Source organism: Copidosoma floridanum, unplaced genomic scaffold (assembly GCF_036245765.1).
Source record: "Copidosoma floridanum isolate Cflo_tuat_1 unplaced genomic scaffold, Cflo_Japanese_pri ptg000020l, whole genome shotgun sequence".
NCBI lineage: Eukaryota > Metazoa > Arthropoda > Insecta > Hymenoptera > Encyrtidae > Copidosoma > Copidosoma floridanum.
In genome coordinates this window covers 33,059,999-33,085,000 of record NW_028321897.1, presented here as the reverse complement: position 1 = coordinate 33,085,000, position 25,002 = coordinate 33,059,999, and the positions used below count along the sequence as shown (strand labels likewise).

The following is a 25,002-nucleotide window of genomic DNA, read 5'->3' as shown; positions in this document are numbered from 1 at the left end:
ACTGACTCTTCTCTAAGGCAAGCTTAATTTGTTCATAAAAACCACAGCTCTACCCCTCGCTTTTTAGATAAAAAGGGAGTGTACACACTCACCCTCAGAGCACACTTACACAAAATTACTCTAAGGTTAATATTTGTCCGTGTGATGTCACAAAAGTAAAACAGCTAAATCTCGTTAATCTGACGTTAGATTCGCAATTAGCGACCCAAAAGACCATAAAAATAATACTAATTATTACACATTTTGTTCTTTACTTCCAAATAATTATAAAATTGTCATTTTTTTGTGAAAACTTCTGCATTTGATCTCCGTAAACCTGGTCTAAAATTAGAAGTGTGAAAAAGGTCGGTATCACATATCGTCAACAACTTCATTACGAAAATTTTAAGCCCTCAATCGTTGAAATCAGGCAAAAACTTAGTTAAAGCAAGAATGTTAATAGATTTCACTCACTTTTTGGCCACTGTGTGATGCCCCCGGGCAGTATGCCTTCGCTGTCTTCGTAACCACGGTGCAGCGAAAGGCGAATCATTCTATACATCTTCATCTGAAGCAGTTTTCATCGCTTCCACCATCCACCGTTCTAGCCGAATTGATTTGTATTGTTCACTCATCGAAGACGTCGATATCTTACAGATCAGAGGACAGTTTCACGTACCATTGAGGTCGGAGTGATCGGCAGTCAATTATCATGATATATTGAAACTTTTATTTACATCAGAGAAAAAAATTGATAGTTCTACAAGTAAGAAGCTTGTTACTTACTTAAAAGGATTGAACGTTACGGAGAATCCAAAAAAAAAAACACGAATTCTCATGATGAAATGGAAGATGAAATAGACAGTGATGAATCAGACGAAGAAGGAGAAGAAGAAGAAGAAAAAGAAGAAAATTCTAAAGACAAGTTCATTCGATACGACAAAAATCTAAGAAAACAGTAAAAAAGTATTCTCAAGAATAACTCAATGATTTAATGAGGAACTTGGGTTTATCCAAAGAATCAGCTGAATTATTGGCCTCACATTTAAAATCAAGAAACATGTTGGCCCAAACAACTTAAGTAACTTAGTTTTATCGCGATTGAGATTAAGAGTACAGGAGTTTTTTCACTCAAGACTCTAATCTAGGTTTTTGTCACGATCTAGTAAGGTTAATTAATAAACTAAAATCAGCCGCTTATAAAGTTGATGAGTGGCGGTTGTTCATAGACTCCTCTTCAAGGATTCTCAAGGGTGTCTTACTGCACAATACCAATAAATTTGCTCCAATTCCTGTTGCTCACTCCACTGTATTAAAAGAAGAATATACAAACATAGAAATGGTATTGAGAAAACTTAATTATGAAGGGCACAAATGATTGATTTGCGGGGATTTGAAAATTTTATCTATGATTCTGTGTCAGCAGTCAGGATTTACGAAGTTTCTATGTTTGTGTAAATGCGATAGCCAAGATCGACAAAACCATTTCTTTAAAAAGGAATGGATACCTACAATATTTTTACAGCCTGGTTTAAAGAATATCAAAGCAGCTATTCGTTGAGCCGAGTAAAATTTTTCTACCTCCTTTACATAATAAATTAGGATTGATGAAACAGTTCGTTAGGGCGAGTATTAAAAAAGAATCTTTGAAGTCGATCTATATGTATACATGTGGCTAGTTTTTGACCAGAAAAAGTTTTTTTTGACACTCTGTGCAACTCAGCGTATGAAGTATTTTTCTACAGTCATCAAGAATTTACAAACGAAGACTAAATCATAAGTAAACTAAAATCGAAAAGGTACATGAGCAGTTCGTGTTGCAGAAAACACGTATCAATTGAGAATGGAAGTGAATAACAAAGTAGTTGATAACATTAGTAACAGTAAAAGTAATGAAAATAGATAACAGTTTGTTTCAGTGTGCCTTAAGGATTTTTAAACATAATTTAGAGACCGTCTATTTTATTTATTATAAGTGATGGTGAAATTAATTAGTAAAATTTTGAAACCAGTTCTTTATTATAATTATTTTTAATGTCTAAAATATTAAAATCAAAACTCTGGTTTAAATTTTTACAGAGTGACATAACTAAAAAATCCTTATTTTCTATTATTTTAAGGTTAACTGATTCGCTTAAATTATTGCAAATAAAACCATATAAACATTAGTGTTATCTGGATATATTTTTCTTTATTTATGTTTGTTTTATGTTATCAGTTATTCAGTTTGTTGATAAAAGTTAGATTTATCTAAATATATGGAGAATAATTTAAAGACAGCATGGAGAAAAGGAATAGAGATATGTTTTACATTACATGTATTAGAATGAGTAATAATGTTGTGAAAATGAGAAATTTGTATTACATCACATTTTACAAATTTTAATCAGAGTTCAGATTTTGATAATGATACAGTTTTTAAGATTTAAAGTAATTATTACAAGGAACCGTAACAATTATAAACATTATACTTAAATCGTTGTTTCAAATAATACAATATTTATTAAGTATAAAGTTGATGTCATTCTATATTTTTAGGCTACCTATCAGAACAATGTCAAGAGGTCTAATAATATTTTGAGTACCTGCAAAATAAAGGCTTCTTACGAATTAGCAAATGGTATTAATTTTCAACCCATCAACGCTCTGACGAGGCAGCAATACTTAGCTGATTGTAAAAGCAATGTCACTATTGACAATGAAGTCTTTAATCGTATTATAAAACATCAACAACAGCAGCAACAACAAAAACAACAACAACCACAACAACAAACGGTGCGACCGACAACCGACGTTTTATGTAATATAGGACTGATGCAAAGTTCCAGAGTTTGTCCTGCGCAAACGATGATACCAATCCCTGTGACTGCACCACCACCAATCACCATTTTTGAAAGCAGCCTAGGCTTAAGGAATGCAACATCAACAAGAAAGTCTGGACCATCTAGAATGCTGTACCGAAGACTGGAACAAACTTACGAGCAATTCAAACAGCTGGAAAAAGAACGCAAAAAGTGCGAGGCTGGACTTGCAGCACATTTTCCTGGAAGAAAGGTGACAAGCGCTAATAACATACCTGTTCCGAGACTCCAGGGTAGCCCATCAAGAGTCGATAGACTTATCGTTGATCATTTCCGAGAGCATGCTCGTGTCATAACTCTGATAGCAAAAGTAAGTATTATCTGTTCGTAATAAGTTTTCATTTGAAATGACACTAAAGTAATTTAAATTTCACAACTTTTGTCAGATAGTGATTATCAAGATGATCATGTAACTTTCTGTGTGATATATGTTACTAACTAAACTTCATTGCACCAATCATTATTTATCTGAAAATATTTATAATAGTTCTTTCTATCGTTTTTTTAATCTTTGGTCATGGAAGAAGGTTCAAAAATTTTTATGAACCATTGTATATTGTACATGAGTCTACTGTAACAGGTAAAAAACTTTTTGATACCTCTTTGCAAACGTTCTTTAAACGAAAAAATTACTAAAATAGTAACTTCCTAATACGTGACCTAGCGGACAAAGTCTGTTTCTTATTTTTTTCCTTACCCGTGCATTGCTTAAGTAATTTTTTAAGCACCTCGACTACCTCTGTATGTAAGGTGTAAGGTGTTGATTCTTAACTCGGCTAGAACCTTTTACCTCATCTTATATTATCTAAGTAAATCCCTAGCCTCCATCCTGACTTCCCTAACTAACCCTTCTGTATCTCTTTTTCCATCCTTACCTCTGATTGCAACCCTTTCAAACTGATCTTATCCCTTCTCTAGGATGTTCACAGAATCTACTTTAGGTAGCCCAGAAATGCAAAGCCAACCACGAAATTTTTTTGCGTAAAAGTTGGTATTGTCGATTGAAACTATCGAGAAATCGTTCCATACGACAATATATCCATGTACGTGTGAAAAAAAATTACTGAGGTAAAATTCAATATTCATCAATTCTTATTAATACTAATAATAATAAATAATAATAATCATAAATTTAATTGTTAACTATTAATAACTAAATTTGTTGTAACTATTAACAATTATTAGTATTTATAAAAATTAGTTAATGATAAATTTTAACCTTGTAATTTTTTGTCATACTTATTTAGTTCTTATAAGAAAAACGTTAGTAGAGTGTCGTGTGGCACGATTGGCAAAAACCCAAGAGCTTTGATGGCTTAGCAGTTAGCGTGCTAGCCTTATAGTTGGAGATACTCGAGGGGTTGTGGATTCGAATCCCATCTAAAATTATCGAGATTTTTTTCTCGAGCTTTTTCGATGGGATGAGTACCCAGGATGCTAAAACACCACTTAAGGTAAACGGGGGTATTATTGCGGTTTTTTTTAGTGGTTAGCTTTAAACGATTGTCTAAGAAATTAAGTGCGTCAAATCTTTGTGATTTTTTATTTTTTATTAATGTTGGACTCAAAAACTATTAAATTCCACTTTTATGAATGTATAAACTCATTAATATCGATTGAAAAAGAGGTTTTAAAGTTCAGTTGTCAATGCTGGTATTATTGTGGGCCTGTATGTATTATTGTGGGCCTGTATGTATTATTGTGCATGTATTATTGTGGTCAATTTCAATACTAAATCAACTGGGTATTGGCAATGATACCATCGTAGTGAAAGAGGTTATGTGTGCACCAGTTATTGCAGACGTGATTTTTTGTTATACAAATACAAAGTTCTTAAGACTATTTAGGAACTGAAGTTTAATGAATTAGGTACTATATAACTTGATTTAATGATTTCAAGTGTTTACTAGCCATAACTCATCAGTTCAATTAAAATACACGCATTATTCGAGAGTACCACGATAATTGTAGTAACCGCGATAATACTCCCGTTTACCCTATTTGATTTTTAAAAACAAATTGTCGATTTTTCTGAGGATGTCTGGACCTCCAGGGGCTCGCTTTTTGAAACAAAAGTGAACCCCTGGCCAACTTATTGGGTAAAATCACTATCGGTTTAAAAAAAGGGTTGGTACAGCAAGTTAAATGGTTTATTGGAAAATATCTTTCCATTAAACTTGATAACAGCTAGGGTGTGCTTAAGACAATCGCTGCACCCTATTAACAGTACCTAGTAAGATGAATAACCGCGTCATCTGAGGGGAACTTTGCAAGGGGCCCTCACGAAAGACTCGTATACTTGGGGAAAAAGATGGTAATTACGGGAAAGAAAACATGGGAAGGAAATATTAGGGCCGTAGAATACGTAAAAACTCTACAATGGTTATACGTGGAATCTTAATACTAATACTAATACAAAACATTTTAATTGGAATGCCTACATACAGTTGGTAAATACCCCTTGACCATCATGTTTCAGTATTATTTATGTACCTACAATTCTTTTTCAACTGTTAGTAAAACAGTATATCTTATATATACATCTAACCTTAGGACGGTCAATCTTGAACGGTATTTAGTAAATCGCAGCACTAAATTAGACCTTAGACTGATTTTTCCAAAAAGTTGACCTGATCCCTCGTCTTACTAGAACAGCCTTTCTTCATATTAGCTCTTAACTGAGCCACAACCGCTCCTTATGTCTCTAATTGTAATGTACGCTTGTGACCTCTTTAAAGCGACTTGATGTATTCTATAATTGTTTCATACCTCTTTACTATTCAATCTTTGAGTACTGACAATTTAAACATAATCGAATTAGCTGGATTAGAGTAGGTTAACATTCTTAGGAACGATTAGTACAACATACTTCACCATGGTGTCTTATAGAAGCCCTAGCTCACCCTTTCCTTTCTTAAAAACTCTAGAACCTCATTAATATTGGTAACATTAGCAATAGTTTACTACGTTATAAACTTAAAACTGCATACTTTGCTGAATGGACTTACAGTTTATCTGTTTACTGTAACAGTAGAATTCTTCATGTATCAACTTCAACAGAATCGTAAAAAACCTGTATTATAATTTTTTTATTTATTAAAATATTTGTAAGTGACACGGGCTTTGTGCATTTTCTCTAACCGCATTATTATCCTCATGTCAAAATCTAATTGAGGCTTGAAACATAGTATTTTGTACTTTATTGGTTATATGTTTTTAATAGTGTAATCTTACTAGATTTTTTTTTATATTTTTGTCAATTCAAAGAGATTGAAATTAACTTATGAATTGAAGTATCACAATAATACTCATGATTTATTATGGAAGAACTAGCGGTACTTTTATTTTATACTGAGTTATAATTTTCATAGATGGAGCTCAATATTTCAAAATTGCTGTTTACGTCATTACACGTGACTCAGCATAACCCAATCAATTACTTGGAAAGGAGGCTTTACTTAAACCTCATTGATTTTTTTTAAGAAAGAATATTCTTTTTAAGCACTTGTCATTCCTGTTTTCAAAACTTGTGTGTGTGTGTCTGTGTGTGTTTACATACAAGTTTTTGTGTGCATATATGTGGGAGTATATATTTATCATAAATTAAAAAAAAAACAACTTAGTACAGGGTCTTTTTATTAATTACTAGATGGAACGTCTTCGTGCTGCGAATATGAACAAGCAAGTTCATAAATCCATGGAGCACTGGTTGGAGACTATTAAATATGTACAGGAGTGTCGGAAGCGAGAAATTGCTAGTACCAGCAAACGACAGAAAGAAAATCTTCACTGCATATCTACTCACGATGATACTGGTCAGTATTTATAAACAGATCTCTTAATTGATATTTAATATACCTTCCATCTTTCACATTTTAAGTTGAAAAATTGATTAACTGTTAATTGATATGAATTCAAATGTGAGCAAACACTAAATTGTTGACAGTTTATGAATAATGTACTTGACCATTAGTATTAAAAGATTTAAAAAATATGGTTACTACACCAAATATATCTTTATTAACTGCAATTGATGACAACAAACATTCGTGTGTTATTAACCCAAAGCTTCGATTATGGTTAATGAACCATTGATTTTATCAATATATCAATTAATATCGCACATCTTTTTAATTACAGATATTAGAGGTTAAAGGTGGCTTTATCGTGTCAACAGCTTTTTGGAAATAAAGCTTTTGTTTTTGACAGTCGGCATAACCTCAAATTTTTTAATAAATCAATGGAAAACCACTTTGGCAGTTTTTAAAAAATTTTTCCATTTTCTTACGTAAAAATACTTAATTTAAATGAAACGTTTCAAGAGTTTAGCTTTTTTAACGTTGAACGAGGACGAGTTTTTTTATAATAGAAAACGGATGGTTTTTGATACTTAATTTTTTTTTACAACTTCTATCATAGACAATTTTACTGATGTTTTTCGTATTTTAATGTTTAATAAAGGCTCATTTTTACCATTATGTCTAGTTTCAAATTCATCATCATTTTTATGGATCGGACTTTATGGTTTATTCTGAATTGAAAAAGTTAAAATTTAGAAAAACTGAAAAAAATTATTGTTGGATACAAGGATTCCTTGTTTTTTAAAAATTGTCATATAATTCTTTTATTATTTATTATCATAAGGAATTAAGTTTTAATCATAGAACTTATTGTCGTATAATATTACTCAAACTAATGAATTTAATAAAAGTATGTGGTATAAACTATCGTAATAATTTTCAAGAGAATTAAAAAAAAACTTGAGTACGCTCCGTAATTAACCGCTTATTATTTATCGTTTTCAAACGATACGAAAAAAAGTTCGATTTGAAGTTAATTATTTGTCCAAGATGTAGGTTAATGATACTCAGACAAAATAAAAAAATTATTTAAGTCAAGATAACACATTTTTAGTACACAAAAATTAAATAAATTGAGTCATTAACAAGTACAGTTTTTATATAATTTTTATTCGTTTACGTTCGTTTTGCCTTCAGAGAAGTATTCTTTTGCTGTAAATTCGTAAATTTAATGAACGTGTAAGTAATTAGTTATTCTACTCAAATTTAGGTATTTTGAATTGAGAATTTTTTCCCTCATCGTTTGCCAGATTATTTTGTAAAGCAATTATTCGAATTTTCAAACTTCTGCGTAAGATGTAGCCAATCCTTCACGAGATAATATATCAATTAAGTAGCTGGATGCATATTTTTTATGAATCTAGGCCAATAAAACTAAGAAGAATTATCGTGCAAAAATATTTTGGCTTTGCAAATGCTACGATGTAGTGTAATAACCACTTATTGTAATTAAATTTTTTTAATTTAAGTGATATTACATGGCAATAAGTATTATTATTGAAACCTTATCTCTTATTAACAGAAATAGTTAAAGGAACTGATTATGTTTAAAAAAAATTTAGAAACTCGTTCATTAAAGTCATTTTTTTCTATTTTCTGTTTTAAAGCAACAAAAGCTGTATGTATACAAACTTTCACCTACATTTTACTATTTACTATAAGAAATAAAAAAAAAAAAAAAGAAAACCAGGGGGGATAAATGGGTCATGGGACCCACGGTAAGAACAAAGTTCTTTAAATATGAGATGAGTATGGACACAATTTCTTAGGTAACAAGGGGGTCGCCAGACCCACAGGAAGAACGAAGCTCTGTAAACGTTAGTACTGCATTCATGTTGTTTACTAAAACAAAAACTTGAAAAACGAATAAAAAAAAAAAAAAAAAATATTTTACTACTCACGATGGTTGAACTTCGTGAGAACGTCGTGCATAAATACAGTACTCACGAAGTTCAACCATCGTGAGTAGTAAAATATTTTTTTTTTTTTTTTTTATTCGTTTTTCAAGTTTTTGTTTTAGTAAACAACATGAATGCAGTACTAACGTTTACAGAGCTTCGTTCTTCCTGTGGGTCTGGCGACCCCGTTGTTACCTAAGAAATTGTGTCCATACTCATCTCATGTTTAAAGAACTTCGCTCTTACCATGGGTCCCATGACCCATTTATCCCCCCTGGTTTGTTTTTTTTTTTTTATTTTTTTTTGTTTTTTTTTTCTTTATTTCTTGTTTTATTTTTTTTTTATTTCTTGTTTTTCTTTTTTTATTTTATTTTATTAAATTTTTTTAAAATTTATTTCTTTATTTCTTGTTTTATTTTTTTTTCATTTCTTGTTTTTTTATTTTATTTTATTTTATTACATTATTTTTTCATTTTTTTCTTTATTTCTTGTTTTATTTTTTTTCATATTTCATTTAGTTACATTTTTTTTCATTTTTTTGTATTTCCTTTATTTAATTTCTTTCTTATTTTCGTATTTAATCTTTTTTTTTCATTCCCTTTTTTTTTCATAAATCATTCCTTTTTTTTATATTTAATTTCATTACCTTTTTTTTCATTCTTTTATATTTCTTTTATTTAAATAATTTATTTGTTTATAAAATAATTATATTTATAACAGTAATTAGTAGCATCACTGTAATGCCAAAAAAAAACCTCAGGTTTAATAAAAATCGGTCGATATTTTAGGCATCAAATGCATAAAATACAAATATTTAATGCGGAATAACGCGCCTTATTATGTTTAATCTACATAACCATATTTATGCTAATTAAATTTTTTTTTTTTTTTTTTTTTTTTTTTTTTTTTTTATGTATTATTTAGAAAAAAAATACACAATTTATAAAACAAACACATAATTGAATGTTTTATCAGTGAATACATTTAAAAATGGAATGTTGTAGTTGCGAACCACACCATAAGTACAAGAAACCGAGTTTCTGTAGTCGGCAGCGCTCGTAGCAGAGTGGGTAAGGTACAGGACTCGCATGACAGGAAGTCAAAGGTTCAAATCTCTTTAATGGAAAATGTTTTTTTTTTTTTTTTTTTTTTTTTTTAAAGAATTGTAAAAGAAAAAAATTCAAAGTGAAAGAAAAATTACTGTGGGAAAATAAAATTAAAACTTGTTTAAAAACTAATTGCTTGAGAGTGTGAGGGGGAATGGTGGGTAAAGGTGTGCTGAAGAGTAACACGGAACGGTTGGCAGATATACATATATAGTGGGGAGAGGGAAAGTGTATGGAGAACTGTTGGTGAGGGGAACGGGGTAAGGGGGGAAACTTGAAAGGAAGAGACTTGGGGTAAAACCACTTTCGTTTCCAAAAAAAAAAAAATCTGTCGGTTTTAAAATTCCAGCCCCCCGAGTAACGCGACATAAAGAACTTCGTTCTAAAAAATATTAACTACAGATGAATCAGGTTTTCACCATTTTCGTAGAAAATTCGAAGTTATATCAAAAACAAGTCAAGCACAAAAGTTTTCTTTTTTTTATCTACAACTTGTGTTAGACATTTTTTCCCTGGAGGTTGTATTTCGATGCAAATGTCAAAAACATAGTTTTCAACTTATAAATAGCATCTTTATTTTATCCTTTTTCTGTATTTCATATTTAAACATTTTTTTCAGTCAGTAACAACCTTCACTGTATCTTCCTGATGATCTCTGTCTATTATTGATTTTTTTTTTTCGGCATTTAAATCCACTTTAATACTATCCCATTATGCTGCGAAGTGAACTGCTATAATTAACGAGTTGATATTAGTAAAACGGACGATAAGTCATCACCCAAGTCTTGTCAAGTGTCTGTTCAGTTAGCAACAGCTAGTCATGTAATATTGGCATAAATAAAGCTAAAATTATCTGTGTAGTGTTGTAATCTGAACTAACGGTAAAAGTGTGAGTTTGTAGCTGTTTATAGCTCAGATGCTGCTCAAGTTATTCATACTATCCATGCATGCAGTTAGTTCTTGAACTTTAATAGATACTTTAATTAAAACAGTACACAAAAAGCTTATACTCAAAAATTTATGTCTAATTCTTTCACAAAAAAATAAATTATACTTTCAAAATTATGTTCCTATTATTTCTGATCAAGTAGCTAATCTTTTGCAGAATGTAAAATAAATACAATTGTAGTAAGATACTTAATAACAAAAACAAATATCAGTATTTTAAAAAAACGTGAAGTATATCAAATTAATTTCTCGGAATGTAATGCTATTTATATTGGATATACAAGATGCGCTTTTTTTAGTTAGTAAGCAAAGTCCCAAAAAACGTTGTAATCGCTAACCACGAAAACTGCTTAACCCATTTTGCTGAAATTTTGCACACTCATTTTTGATACTTCTTAGATAATTTTCTCATGGTTTTTTCTAAAAAAGAAAAAAAAAAAAAAAATCAATAATGATAGCAATAAATGAGCTCAAAGTTTTGTAAAAAAGTGCTAGTTTTGCGCTTTAGATCAGTAGAATTCATGAAGTGGCGTCGAAGTGAAATCGAAGCTACCTGCAATCGAACTCAGTGAGTTTGATGATATTATCCTTGAGAAAAATATAGATTACCACAGTTGTTCACTGGCAGTACGTCATAACAGTAGGATCCGCTAGGTAGCGTCGAGGTAAAATTAAAGCCACCCAGAATCAAAGATGATGAAAAGTGATTATAAGATGCCCCATCGAATTGTCGATTGTCAAAGCCATTCATCAGCAGTTCACCTGGAATTCAGCTGTTTGTCGGCTGCTGGATACCCCGGCTACATACGACACTCTGACAGTTTCCAATAGGCAAGCCATCTACGCCGATGTCCACCCTGGACCACTAATATGACCGAGTGCCACAAAAAAATATGTTCTAAATGCCAACACCTCTGGTGTAAAACAAAGAGACGTCGGGAAAAGACCACAACCAGCTCTAACGCTTCAAAGTGTCGTGGCTTTTCTTCTGATAGAATGCTACCCCTAGTTTGTCATCTCATTGACCTGCAGCTGGCTCTTCACCATTAAGCATAATTAAGACTGACAGAAAGTATTATTACTGGCCTTTTTAAGCCATTACCAATCTTGGCGTTCACAAAACTACCATCAATCTTACTAGCCCTTTTTAGAGCCATCTACAGTTAAACCACCTCCCAAAAAAAATTTTTTTGCTACTCCTGGCAAATGTTATTGCATATATTTAAAAGTAAATTCTGACAACGATTAGTTTACCAACATACTGTATAAAGCCAGCCCCTTTTAAACAAAGACAGTCATTCACTAACAGTCGTCACGAGTGGAGCTGTTCGTCACGAGACTGTGAACCTTGGTCACTGACAGCCTGACTATTCAACCAGGAATTGTAGATTCTCTTCGAGATCTATGCTCAGTGAACCTAATAGCAAAGCTTTAAAGGAGAAACAAGCTTGAGAAAATTAAACAGTCTTCAATTGGCAAGCCGTACGAACTTATCTCCGCCTTGGACTCCTAAATTGAATAAGTTTCAAGAAATGAGGAGGTGCTTTGAACTCTAACCATTCCGATATAACACTAAAAGTCGTTGGGAAAGAGCACTACAACCAATTCCAATACCTAAGAGTGTCATAGTTTTCTTCTGATTAGTCTAATGCTACAACTGCAGGCCAGAGAAAATACAAGTATTCACGCAGTCAGGTTTGCTGTAAACTTCAGTCAAGAAAGTGGTTAACTCATTTTAATGAGGTGACTAACCAGAGCGGGCCATCTAACGTCGAGCTACCTCGAAAACAAGTACATTAAACAAAGTTGGCAAAAAGTAGCTCTTTTTAGGGCTCATACAAATTTTTAACTATGACTAGAGTTTCAAGTGGGTAAATTGGTAGAACATTTATCGAGATTGGAACAGCGGCTTCAAAATCTACGAATAAATAATCTAATGAGTAATAGTTCAGCTTTCCATTGTTACCCTGACATTAGTTACTTAAATTTTTCAGCTATTCAAATAGGTGGAATAATGTATAATTATTCATTGTGGCGCCAAAAGAGAGATAGATGAGGCTGAAGATCGAGTCCTTACCCACTCAGCTACGAACAAGCCCAAGATATGAAATTCATATTGCTGCATCTTATGGTGCAGTTCGTAACTTTTTTAAATGTAAATTCTTATTTAAGGGAGTTCACTCGCTCAGAGAATTAACGTCAATATATTGACAATACTTTGAACAGAGATTAACTCGTGTATGAAAAACCTTCGATTCAAATTTCAAGTCCCTTTAGGGCTTACAAAGTGAGATATTGATAATTTTACTATTGAACTTTTAACGTGCAGTCTTAAGAGAATCAGTACTGTTCTGATACATAACCTGAAATATCTGGATAATCGACGTCAAGATTTGATTGGAATTTTTTTGAAAAATAGCTAAAAATTGGTGATTACGTAGCTATCTTAACTCGTGGCTTATGGAATGAGCAATAAATTAGTAAATAAAATAATTCTCCTTCGACAGCTACCGTTAGTACGTCGCTTTATATCTGTATACATAACAATGCAGGTTACAATACTGCTCATCTTATGCGACAAAGAGGTTAGGTATAAGTAAACTCCCTTAATGTGTATTAGCTCATTTGGTTTACTTATTAATTTTGTTAGTAAACAGTTTTTAAATAAATTATTTTATTTAATTGATAAAATTCAGAATAATTTTGTTTTAAATGTTTTTTCAGAAAACTTGGAAATTAGTATACTTTAGCAGAGCACCTTTCCAATGTATTAATAAATATTTATTCCTATAGACTCAATTTGTTACTTGTACAGTAAATAAATAATTGTTTACCCAATTTTTCATATTTTTTCATAATTTTTAACAATTAAAAAAAAATTTGTTTGTACTGTACGTATAAAATAATTAATTTTTATTGTATTTGATTCTTTTACAATTTTTTCATTCGTGATTTGAGTGAATTTTGACTTAAGGACGTTCTTCACATAGTTAGGGGAGAAAAAGTACAGAGAAGTGAAAAGAACGATAATGTGTGCAGTAAAGCTAGCAATTGTTTTACTATAAATACCATTTAACATGACTTTTTCATAAGGTTACATGTTAAATATCAATTTTTTCGAATGTAACATACATAAAATAATAATAATGGACTAGGAATAAGTGTGGCATCGTATGTGATAAATGTGAGTGTGATGTTACAAATCTTATCAGCATAGACATCTTAACAACGTATTTCAGTTCTGAAATCACCGGAAGATTCGATGAAAGCCCAGTCTTGCACTGGCCAGTCTGTATATTATTTTTATTGTATTGTACCGTTATATATTGTTTATAATCGTTAATTCGTTAAATATTAATTAAAATCATACCCAATCAACGTAGGTATACGAATTCCCACAATAATTGCACCACCTTTCAACAGAATATTATTTCATACAAGGTATTTTTAAACTCGACATTACATTGTCAAAGAGTTTTATAGAAGTATAACTTTATACTTGGGTACCCAAACACCCACTGTTCACTGGTTCTTATTAGAATTTTTTTAATTCTCGAGTAGTGTCAAGAATGGATGAAAAATTTTAGAATATTGATAGACTGAAAATATTCTGCATTACGTGTTAACACACAACGGTACTTCTAGCAGCGAATCCCGGGTGAAGTCAAGACGGGGCTACTAGTTTATAATAATAATAAACGGGGTTTAGTGTTTATTGTATTTCAAACGCACACTTTTTAGATTCAAATAATATTAAATTATAACACACTGCATACTAAAATTATTTACTTAAATATTTTAGAAACAATTTTAATAGAAACGAAACGAATTTGTTACAGACGATTAAATAAATTTTTTCTTGTTACTGATTTCAGAAAAAGCGGTCAATAACATTACCTAATGTCCACGTATACGTCCATGTGTATAAGTTGTCAGTAATCTAAAACTGCTACTGGTAATTAGTTTAAGAGACGGAAGCCAGATTGAAGTCGCCTTATACAATAAGTTGGTAAGAAAAATGTATGTTATAGATTTTCTTAACCAGGTCACAGAACTCAATGTAGACTGCAGATGGAGACGTTGATGATAAATAGGCAGCAACGAAGATGTAATCAAAACAGGCTTGCTTGATCTTTATAATGACACATTTAATGTTAACATTGACGGCTAATCTGTTAGATGTAATGCGTTTAGTGACAACAAAAAGGACACCACCGCCACGCTTGTCGGCCGATCTCGCTGCTTGTCTATCTTGCTTGTACATGGAGTTATTATTGAATGAAAGTATATAGTCAAAGGTATGTGGTTTTAGCCAGATTTCAGTAACTGTAATTATATCTGGAACTATTATAAGAAATTTAAATAAAGAAAGTTTATTGTAGAGTGATAGCACATTCTAGTAGCAAGTATAGGTTTTATCAGAGTTAACTTTGTTATGAACAAAAAGGTTGAGACGATTTGTCATACATTATACATAGTACGGACATTATTAACTTGATTCGTTTCTTCTATTATGGATTTACAGCGTTGTGCCTCTTTATTTGGTTAGCCAGTGATGACATGTGTTGAAGTTGCTCCTTACTTTTACTAGTAGAGACTAAACACAAGGTGGTAATCAAGCTCTTTGTAAAATGAGATATTTCGCTTCATGTTCGCTGCCCAAAGAGACTAAAAGCAATCTAGGTTTACCTGGAGTAGGGATCTTACCTAGTCATAAGATGTTATTGACTGTAGTGATGCCCTCATTAACAAAAAGACTCTTGACAGTGGCTACATCCGGTTTTATACCTAGTGAAGCTTCAGTTTCAATAAAATGGCGTTAGATGATCTTTAGATTCTATCCTTAATTTGACAAATTAAGGCATCGTTTGGAGGACCAGATAACGAATGTTCCTCTAAAGTAGTAAGCCTGTTGTGGAGCTCATCAAAACGTTGAACTATGAACAGAGAGCTATCTAAAATCGCAAGTCTTGTCTAAATATAATGTCTCCATTATCGCTATTGTTCGAGTTATCAATCGTTTAGTTTATATAGTAATATAAACTTTTTTAAACATAAACAAACTGTTGTTAAGACAGCAAAAAATCATTTTTGTAAATACAAATTTACCTTGTTATTTATTGAAAATATATCTTAGGCTTGTAAAAATTGGGATATTTTGTCTGCTTGAGTGAGCGATAATTGACGACATTCACCTTATGTCCTGCACTGAAGAAAACAAAGGCTCGAATTTCTTCATAGCTTCATTCAATGCCTTGATCTTGTACATCTGTGCTTCATTGCAGACGACAATCAGTTTAGTAACTGCAGGAATACGTTCTATACAAGAGAGTATTGCGTGACCTTGGTCAGGTTTAGCAAGTGGCGACGATTTGCAATCAGCAGCAGATAGTTCGTTCAAGCAGCGCTTTTTGTAGGATTACTGGCAGGAAGCAAGAGTTGTTCAAGTAAGCAGTAACGTTGAATGCCAATCGTTGTTTTAGTTCTGTATGCTGCACAAGAACTGTTGTAGGTTTGAGTGCACTTATTGTAACGCGTACCAATAGACGCAGCCTTCTTGCAGTAGCCACAATTGTTAAATGACATGGAAACATGCCACAAAAAAGTGAAACAAAATCACTAACCCCCATGACCTTTTATTGACAATTTTCTATGAAGTACCACGTATTTCATTAAGTAATCATGTAAGATATCAACTCCAAGATTTTTTGGATTATTGAATACGACTGTTATGTTATGTTAAACTAGCGGCCTCCCCGTCTCGGGTTCGCCCGAGACTTACTAAATAAAACTTCGTAGTGTGTTGACATGTAATGTGAAACTTTTTAAGTTAAAAATTTTACGTCTATTTCTGACACTTCTCAGAACAAAAATCGTCTTATTAAAAACATATTTGTTTGGAATCCATACAATTTATTTAGTTAAGCAAAAAGCTGTAAAAAGTGAGAAAAATATAACTTTACTGAAAAGAACCGTGCATTTCTTATGCCATAAAATGATCGTTGGCCTTAAAAGGCCGTTGATTTGCAGTTTCTCTCGTATGATGTATGAACAGGGCTATTTTTAAAGCTGTAAAGATTTAAAACTCACAAAAAATACATAATTTAAAAAAAAAATTTCTTCTCTTACCTCATAACTTTGTCTCCACTGCAACAAAGTCGTGAAGCTTAATCTCTACATTTTTTATCGCCACAAAAATAAGAATACATATTCTACCTATTTCAAAATTTGAAAGATTCAATATATTACTATGAGGGTTATAGTAAAAAGCTAATTTCTCCCTTAGAAATTTCTTTATTTATCGATTTTGATGCTGCTTTAATTTCGATAAATGTTCAGCGTCATTTTCTTGATGCCTAAAATTGTATTTATTAGATGCATTTGAAGTTTTTCTTTCAATTCGACTTCTTGCAACTTTTGGCATAGTTAAGACTTTTGTGAGCCCTAAAGGCTATTTTTTTCAACTTTATTAGGTTGTAATATGTATTTGTTGGCAAGGTAGTTTGGCGTCCGATGACTCTGAAAAGAACCGGTGAGCTTCTCAAGTAAACTCTTTCTTGACTGAAGTTTCCAGCAAATGTGATTGCCTTTATAACTCATGGTAATCTTGTCTGGCCTGTTACTGTAGCACCACACTGATTGGGAAGAAAACTACAACGTTTAAAGCTTTGAAGCTAGTTGTAGAGCTCTTTCCCAACTTCTTCTGGTACAACGTCAAAGACGTTGGTATCCACAGCATCTTCTTTTGCAGACTTAGTTGTTTTGGCGATGTAAGGTGAAGAGATTGGTTCGTGATGTTTGCCCGTTGGAGACTATTCCGTTGGCTCAAGTTTATTTTTTATTCATAGCTGTTAGGTTCTCCCGTCACGGACCTTGGAGAAGATCGATAATTCCTGGTTGAATGCTTAGAGTTGAGAGGGAAATATAGGGTCGTCGGTCACCGGGATTCCCATCAGCCTTGCGACGAACAACTCCACTCGTGACGTCTGCCAGTGAATGACTGACTTGGTGTGATAGTGGCTGGCTCTACATAGTCCTTTAGTTGACGAATTGTTTCCGGAAATAGTGGTAAAAATATATTTGTTCGCAACCCTATCCAAAATATCAGTGATAAATCAACGCTAAAAATCAGTCGTAAATTACATCGTTGATTCTGCGTTTATTCCATGTTGAATCAATACTGATTCAGCGTTGAATCAACGTTGACTTATTATCAACTGAAGAACACGTTCTTGTAACAGGTTGTAAGCTTCAATATAATCTATTTTAATGGCAAACTGCAATGCTGCCATGAAAAATGCACTGTTTTAAAGTTAATTACTATTATTGTTTTCAACAAACGCTGATTCAATGCTGAATAAGCATTGATTCAACATGGAAGAAACGCAGAATCAACGATGTAGTTTACGACTGAGTTCAGTGCTGATATTTTTTATACGGAAGGTAGTTTAACACGTTAGAAGATCCTTAAATGAATCGATGAGATGACTGATTAAGTAGGGAATGTAAATACTTGTAATGGCCCTAAAAAGGGCCAGTGATGAAATTTCCAGTTATTCCTTATTATTATTCTTGATGATGGAGAGCCAGCTGCGAGTAGCTTGACTCTTATCCTTGGAGTCTCTGTATACGGAGACCATACGGCAGGGAGGTACGCCGCTGACCAGAGAATATCCCGTCTCCAGGTCGTTTTTCGGATAACCAACCGCTCATCGTTAGTCGGGAAACTAGGCCTGGAAGATACATTCTTTGTAGGTATACCGTTGGGACGAAAGGAGGCCGCTGTGGCTACCCGTATTATTCAGGGCTGTCTTCCCTGGCTTACTTTTGAAGTAGAAAATTCTCTGACGGCATCAGGCCGGATGGTTGATCAGCCACAAAACTCTGAAGTGTTGGAGCAGATTGTGCTCTGGCTAGACACGTCTCCTGGTATTTCCCTGGAGACGTTGACGTTCCAAACGCCTACTTTTTGGTGGCACACCGTTATTTTGGTAATCCGGGTTAAAAGCCAATTTATTTTGCTTGCCCATGAAAGAAGAGTGTCATTGGTAGCCGGGATGCACAGCGGCACGAGTCACAACTCTGTTTTTGGTGTACTGCCTATGAATGACTACGATAATTGATAACTCGATGGGGCATCTTATAACCGCTTTTTACTATCTTTGATTGCAGGTGGCTTTAATTTTACCTTGATGACACCTAGCTGATCCTACTAAACTAAAGCAGCGTTAGCCACGATGGTCAAAAGTTTGCTGCTGACTAAAAACCTTCAGAGCACTTCTTTATCAGCACCACCGCCGGCTAAGCTGTGAACTATCGCTGTGAACTACGTATAGATATATACATATGTGTACATTAGCGATAGTTCACCACTTGGCTGGCGGTGGTGCCGATAAAGAAACGCTCTGAAGGTTACGGTTAGCAGAAAACTTTTGACAATCACATCGCAATTGAACTAAAGCGCAAAGTTAGGTTATTTTAGCAAAACTTTAAGGTTATTTATCGCTAATATTATTAATTTAAAAATAAAGAAAAACTATGTGAAAACCATCTTGGAATTATCAAGAATTGGTATGAAAAATTTTAGCAAAATTGGCTTAGTAGTTTTTGCGGTTAGCGATTACAATGGTTTTAGCGACTTTGATTTATATATTAGTAAGATTTACCCTGTTACACTCTTATTAATCATCCAGTCACGCAAAATACCCTATATGAATGTGTTAATAACTAACGATAAGTCAATATTATTACTAAGTAATGTCAAACTATTTATTTATCTATTTTTTTATTTGCTTGTTACTTTATCAAATTAATGGTTAGAAAAAACTTGTTTTATCTTCTAATGAGTTCTGAATTATATCAGTTGTCAAACGTTCCAAGGTCGGAGAACCTCTTGTATTATACTTACATAGTTAACTGTAGTCGATAGCTGTAATAACAGCTGTACAACATCTTTTAATAAAGCTTTGTAGCTTTTATCAGAGTATCTGAGAACTTGATATAAATCTATCTAAAGAAACGAATAACTTATTAAAGACGTCTTTCATAGTGTTTGCTCGTGGAAACTTGCAAGAAAAGTTTTTATGAAATTGTTTGTTGCACCACTCTTAAGCATGTTTAAAAAATTTCCTGTTGGCTCCTAGCCAATGCAATGGCTGAGCCCTTACAGTTCTTATATTTAATCAATGAGATAATGACTTGATACATGGGTCATTTCACAAAGACTGCGATATTTTGTAAAGCAGTTCTTAAAATAAACGTGTTTGATAATATCATGTCAAAACTCTATCTTAAATATCTGTAATTCATTTTTAAAACGCGAGCTTCGCCCAGATGCGTAAGTGCCCCCTCCTCTCATCTCTTCGAGAGCGAGTCGGCCTCCGAAATTCTCCGTTATTTTCCTTCTTCTTTCTCCTCTTATGCCCTTTTGTCTTCTAGGGGAGTGGTCCTCACGGACCTGTCCCATGCGGGGAGGTTAGTTTTTTAGTCGGTAGGCACACTGGGTGAATCCGACACTACCACCGGATTAGCTGGGGTGTCTATGAAGATTTTCCCCTCCCCGCTCCATCAAACAAAAAAAAAAAAAAAAAATTTTAAAACGTTTTATCGTAAATTTTAAATTTTTAAATTTGTGTCGTGCGCAAAAAAGTTTTTAAATTTTATGGAGTGTCCTTATGCCCTTACGTATAATCCTTACCCTGACACATAATGTGATTCCCGGAAACTAAAGACTACGCTAGAGCTGGCCCAAAACTGTCTCGCGGCTTACCAGCTCTGGCAACGATCTAGATTCAGGAGCAGATGTAATGTGAGCCAGAGCTGGGACGAAGGTTTACCGGCTGATGAATGTCATATAGAAGCGTAAGAGATCGCTGATTCGGCGCTGCCGAAGTGTGTATATATAGATTTATTACGTTTGAGGTTATAACTATGCTACTTATAGCTTTTATACGTTTATAATAATATATAATAACCTTGCGTACAATGAAATTCTGCACTAATATTATTATTATTATTACTATTGTTGTTAAGTATTATGTAATTTTTAAATGCACATTATGTTGTGAAAATTAACTCATATACAATTTGTTAGACTTAAATCTTAATTTCAGCTGCACAATAAATATTAATGATGCTCTTGACGTTAAAGATACGGATATAATAAATCAATAAACTTTTATCAATAATTAATATATGAGCGTATTTTTAAAGTTGATTTATGATTTGTACTTTTTTTTATTCAATGAAGAAAGCCCTTATCTATTATCTAAATTATATTGAAACAACAATGATCGGCTTATAAAATGCAAGTTTATGAAATGTAAAAGGAAAATATATCCATAAACTTTTGATATATCAAACAAACGTCTTATTAGCGTCTGCACTTGCCGTCTTGCCCCATAACTACGCATGCGTACGCAAGTTAAACGCGTAGTTCTACAGAGACGCAAGCCAAAAATACTTCCGGGGCCGCATTACATTCTAAACCATCCCAGCTCTGGATACCAGAGCAGGTCCGGGTGGGTACCTATGGGAGCGTTTCCGGGCGGGGTGTTATTAGTACCTACGTGTCACATTTCGCAAAAAGCAAATTTTCATTATGTGGTTAAGAGGCAAAAAACAAAATGTGGAAAAGTTTTTTGTTCTTATTTCGATTTTATTATTTTTTCAGACATTTTTTTTAAACATGTATGAAAAAACTTAAGGACAGGTAGTGGCAGGTAATTTTCTCTTCAATTAAAAGGTTTACTTTTTACTACTGCCTATAGTTTTGATGATACAATTCTACAGAATAAGTTAACTTTTCTAAGAAAAAAAAAAAACTTTTTTTTACCAAGTAAAAAGTTGAAAATGTTATTATTTTCTTAGAATTATAAAGGAGTAAATTCATAATCTTTAATGTGGAATAATTTTTAACTTACCTCTAGAAATTAAATCCAATTTTATTTAATGCAATAAGTTATATTTTAGAACTTCTATTCTCCTTTTTATGCTACTACGATTCTGTCATAAGCTTCATCCAATTACTGTTTAAGAAAAGATACCTTGAACTTAAATTTTAAAGCAGGAGAAGTTTTTAGGTAGTTTACCTATTCTTTACATGTTTTATGATGTTGAGGGTATAACTACAGCTGACCAAAAACAAAAACTTCTCTCAAAAATTTTTTTTTCCGCTTTTTAGCCAGCTTTTTCTCAATTAATCGTCAATTGGCCTCTCTGTACACCCTTTATAAAATAAAAGTAAAATCTGCTATTTTTTTCTTATTTGAAATCCCCCCCCCCTCCTTTACAACTTTCGACGTTCTAGATACATCTTGCTTAGTCCTTATGTTTGTGATTCGAATACAAAAATATTTTACAAAAACAGAATAACACATTAATTATTTTAATTAAGTGACACTGAGATGAAACTATTTGACAAATGGAGAGCGTATTGATAAAAACAGTTAAAATGGATATTGATAGCATACTTTTTACACTTGCATTGTTACCGTAAGGTGGACAAGTAATACACTAATTTAAATAACATAACTGAAAATAATTCTTAAAAAATTTATGAAATTATCATCTAAATACTTATATAAAGAGTATTTTTTTAGATTGCTTACAGGTTATCATAACCTTGGAAAAGTTTATGCTTCAAACTGTCATTTAATGATTATTTTGATGCGCTTACATCAGTGCTACTAAAACTGAATTCTAAAAAATATAGATTTGCGCTGTACCTGTACGTAAGCGATCTTATGAAGTCTAGTAATTTGTAATAATTTGGGCTCTTTATCAGCAGCTAGTCATATTTTGCAAAACATTATCTGACTTGTTTGTAAAGTTTGCGTGTGTCATACAGTGTGTGTATAAGAAAAGTAATGTAGTTTCATTTTGCTTATGAGTAGTTAACAGTTTAACATCGCAAGTCTAACTTAAATGGTTTGCTACGCCAAAGTAGAAAAAAACTTGACCATTATTGGATTTTCATTTTATTTCTTCATAAGAATAACATTTTTTGTTAATTTTTTCTCGAAACTTGTGTTTTTGTATAAAACTTAAAAACAGCTCGCTTAAGTTATGAGTCAATTAAGCAGCTTGCAGCTGTTGATTATTTTTCACAAATCCTTCGTTGTAGGTTGTAATGTTGAAACACCGTTAGGCCACTTCAGGTGAGCAAAGAGAGCTAGGGGAAAGGAAGGAAAGGGATGAAGGGCATAGGAAAGAAGGGGACATAAGGGAATGAGAAAAAGAGCCTGGAAAGACAGCGACATATTAGTTTTGGCCTGGGACCACACGTGAAGAGTTTTCTCTCTGCGATTTTGTTGTTGTTGTTACTGCTGCGCTTTGCACCAGTGTTTTCCTTGGTGTTGTGCTACGACCCAGTTGTTGCTCCCTAATGCAGTTTGCTGCTATGAAAGCGAGTGTCCTGGAGAGTGTTAACCGCATCTACCAGGGCTTGGAATAAAATGAGGTGCTAACTTCGTAAGAGACGGGAATCCCTGCAGTCAGAAAGTCAAGCCAGGGCCAACGCCACGTCCTTCGAACTTGGTCAGCAGGGACACCTGCTGACTTTAGCTAGTACCCACACCAGTTCCTCCACGATCTTACTAGAACGCGTCTACAGTAACCGTTAGTATCTGCCATCAGGTCGTTTTTGTAAAGGGCAGCAGCCCTCGATTAGTTCTCGTAAGTCTGCCCATGTTGCAACTTTTTACCGCGATCTCGTCGAGCTCCCGCGCTCAACGTATACACACATGCTCACACCTACACCCGCGAGTGAATATTGTATTTACTCGAGTTTTGAATACATATTTTCGTCTAGCTAAAATATTACTCGCAAGTACTTATTTTTAGTGGGCCCTGCTTCCTTCCTGTGTGTCGTGTACGAAATCTGTCGTGTAAGGTGACGATGACGACGTTAGCCGCGATCCTTAGTATCGGCAGTGTCTCGATGGACGAGGCCGGCGTGTATTATCACTATGAGGAGGTATCACTGAGGGTAACCGGGCAACACAGGCCCGGTCGAGGTCAAAGCTTCCACTTCGTCTGTCCAATTCGCGCGCACCCCCTAACAAAGTTACCTTGATGAGCAAAGGTTAGTAGGGAGATGCTGACTGCAATGCTACAGCGCGAGTTCACTTTTGGCCACTGTTTCGAATACCCCGTCGCGGCCAAGCGGTTGAACCAGGCGCACACATTTTCTTTTTATTTAAGGAGCGTGGAGGGGATATACCGTGTGTGTCGGATTTTCGCGGGAATGGGTATGTAGGCACATACTTTGGAGACGCGTAGAAAGGGTATACTGAATGTGTGCCTACAGAGAAAGAAGTGGTGCATGGAAATGCCGACTACAGCTATATAGCTATATGACCGCGTATATCATAGCGAAAGCAAGTGACGAGTCTTTCTCACTATACTCACTTCTTAAACGAGGTCTTAGAAATTAAGGGGAAATAGAGAAAAAAACGATTTGACATCTTATATTTATAAAATAAAAAACCTATTCTTTCATTTTACAATTCTCTATAACATATGAATGTTTAAGAGAGGCTGGCCATATTATTTTTCAAAAATTAAATCATACAAATAAATGCTTACACAGTAGTAAGCTTGGACTTTCGAGGCATTTCTTAATTCTTCTTTTACTTTGGATTTTTTTATAGTATTGTGTATCAAAGAACGTACGTTTAAAAAATATTGAGCTTGAAATATTTTTTGAGGTTGACAGTTTGACTATAAGCACCTAGAATATAAATTATTATTTTTACTTATCATAATCGCTATGAACTGTAGGCCAAGCTCTGAAGGGTATCAATGAACGTATGTGACTTTGGACTGTATAACGTCCGAAGTTTAAATAGCTGAAATGGCTAGGGCTTATGCCTCCGATGACATAGCTTAGCAATTTAGGGTTCGATTCCAATTGCCGTCAGATTTTTCTTTTTTTTTGGTTTCTTATTTAATATAATTAATTATTCTGTTTTAATTTCTTATTATAACTTTTGTTTTAATTTATCAATATTGTCAACACCTTTTTTTGTGCACTTAAAAAAAATTTTATTTTTAATTCTGACTCTATTAAATAATTTATTACGTTAGTAGTTCTAGTTTGCAAGGCTATTTCATAATTTTATAATACTAAACAAATCATTTTTAAGGTTATGAATAAAATTTAAACGTTTTCAAACTTCCAAGAAGTTATAAACATCCAGTTTACGAGAAAAAATAGCCAGAGGCCCAAAAACTTTACTTTTGTTTTAATAATATCATTAACAATTATTACCAGCAAATTTCTACAATAGTTTTTTTTCAATTTTAAAAAATGGGTGCTAAAAATTTCTATGCTGTCAGCACATAGATA

At 33.2% G+C, this 25,002-nt stretch overlaps 1 protein-coding gene across 4 annotated transcripts in view; it reads left to right on the top strand.

Annotated features, from left to right (window-relative positions):
• The window catches only part of LOC106646941 (uncharacterized), a 289,103-nt gene that overhangs the window by 211,343 nt on the left and 52,758 nt on the right, over positions 1-25,002 (top strand). For 3 of the 4 annotated variants that reach the window (XM_014363171.2, XM_014363168.2, XM_014363169.2), the window contains 2 exons: positions 2,518-3,150; positions 6,490-6,655. In XM_014363171.2, coding sequence (XP_014218657.2) covers positions 2,518-3,150; positions 6,490-6,655 — 799 coding nt within the window. The remainder of the gene's footprint in view (positions 1-2,517; positions 3,151-6,489; positions 6,656-25,002) is intronic. The other variant, XM_014363172.2, reaches the window with a different exon arrangement.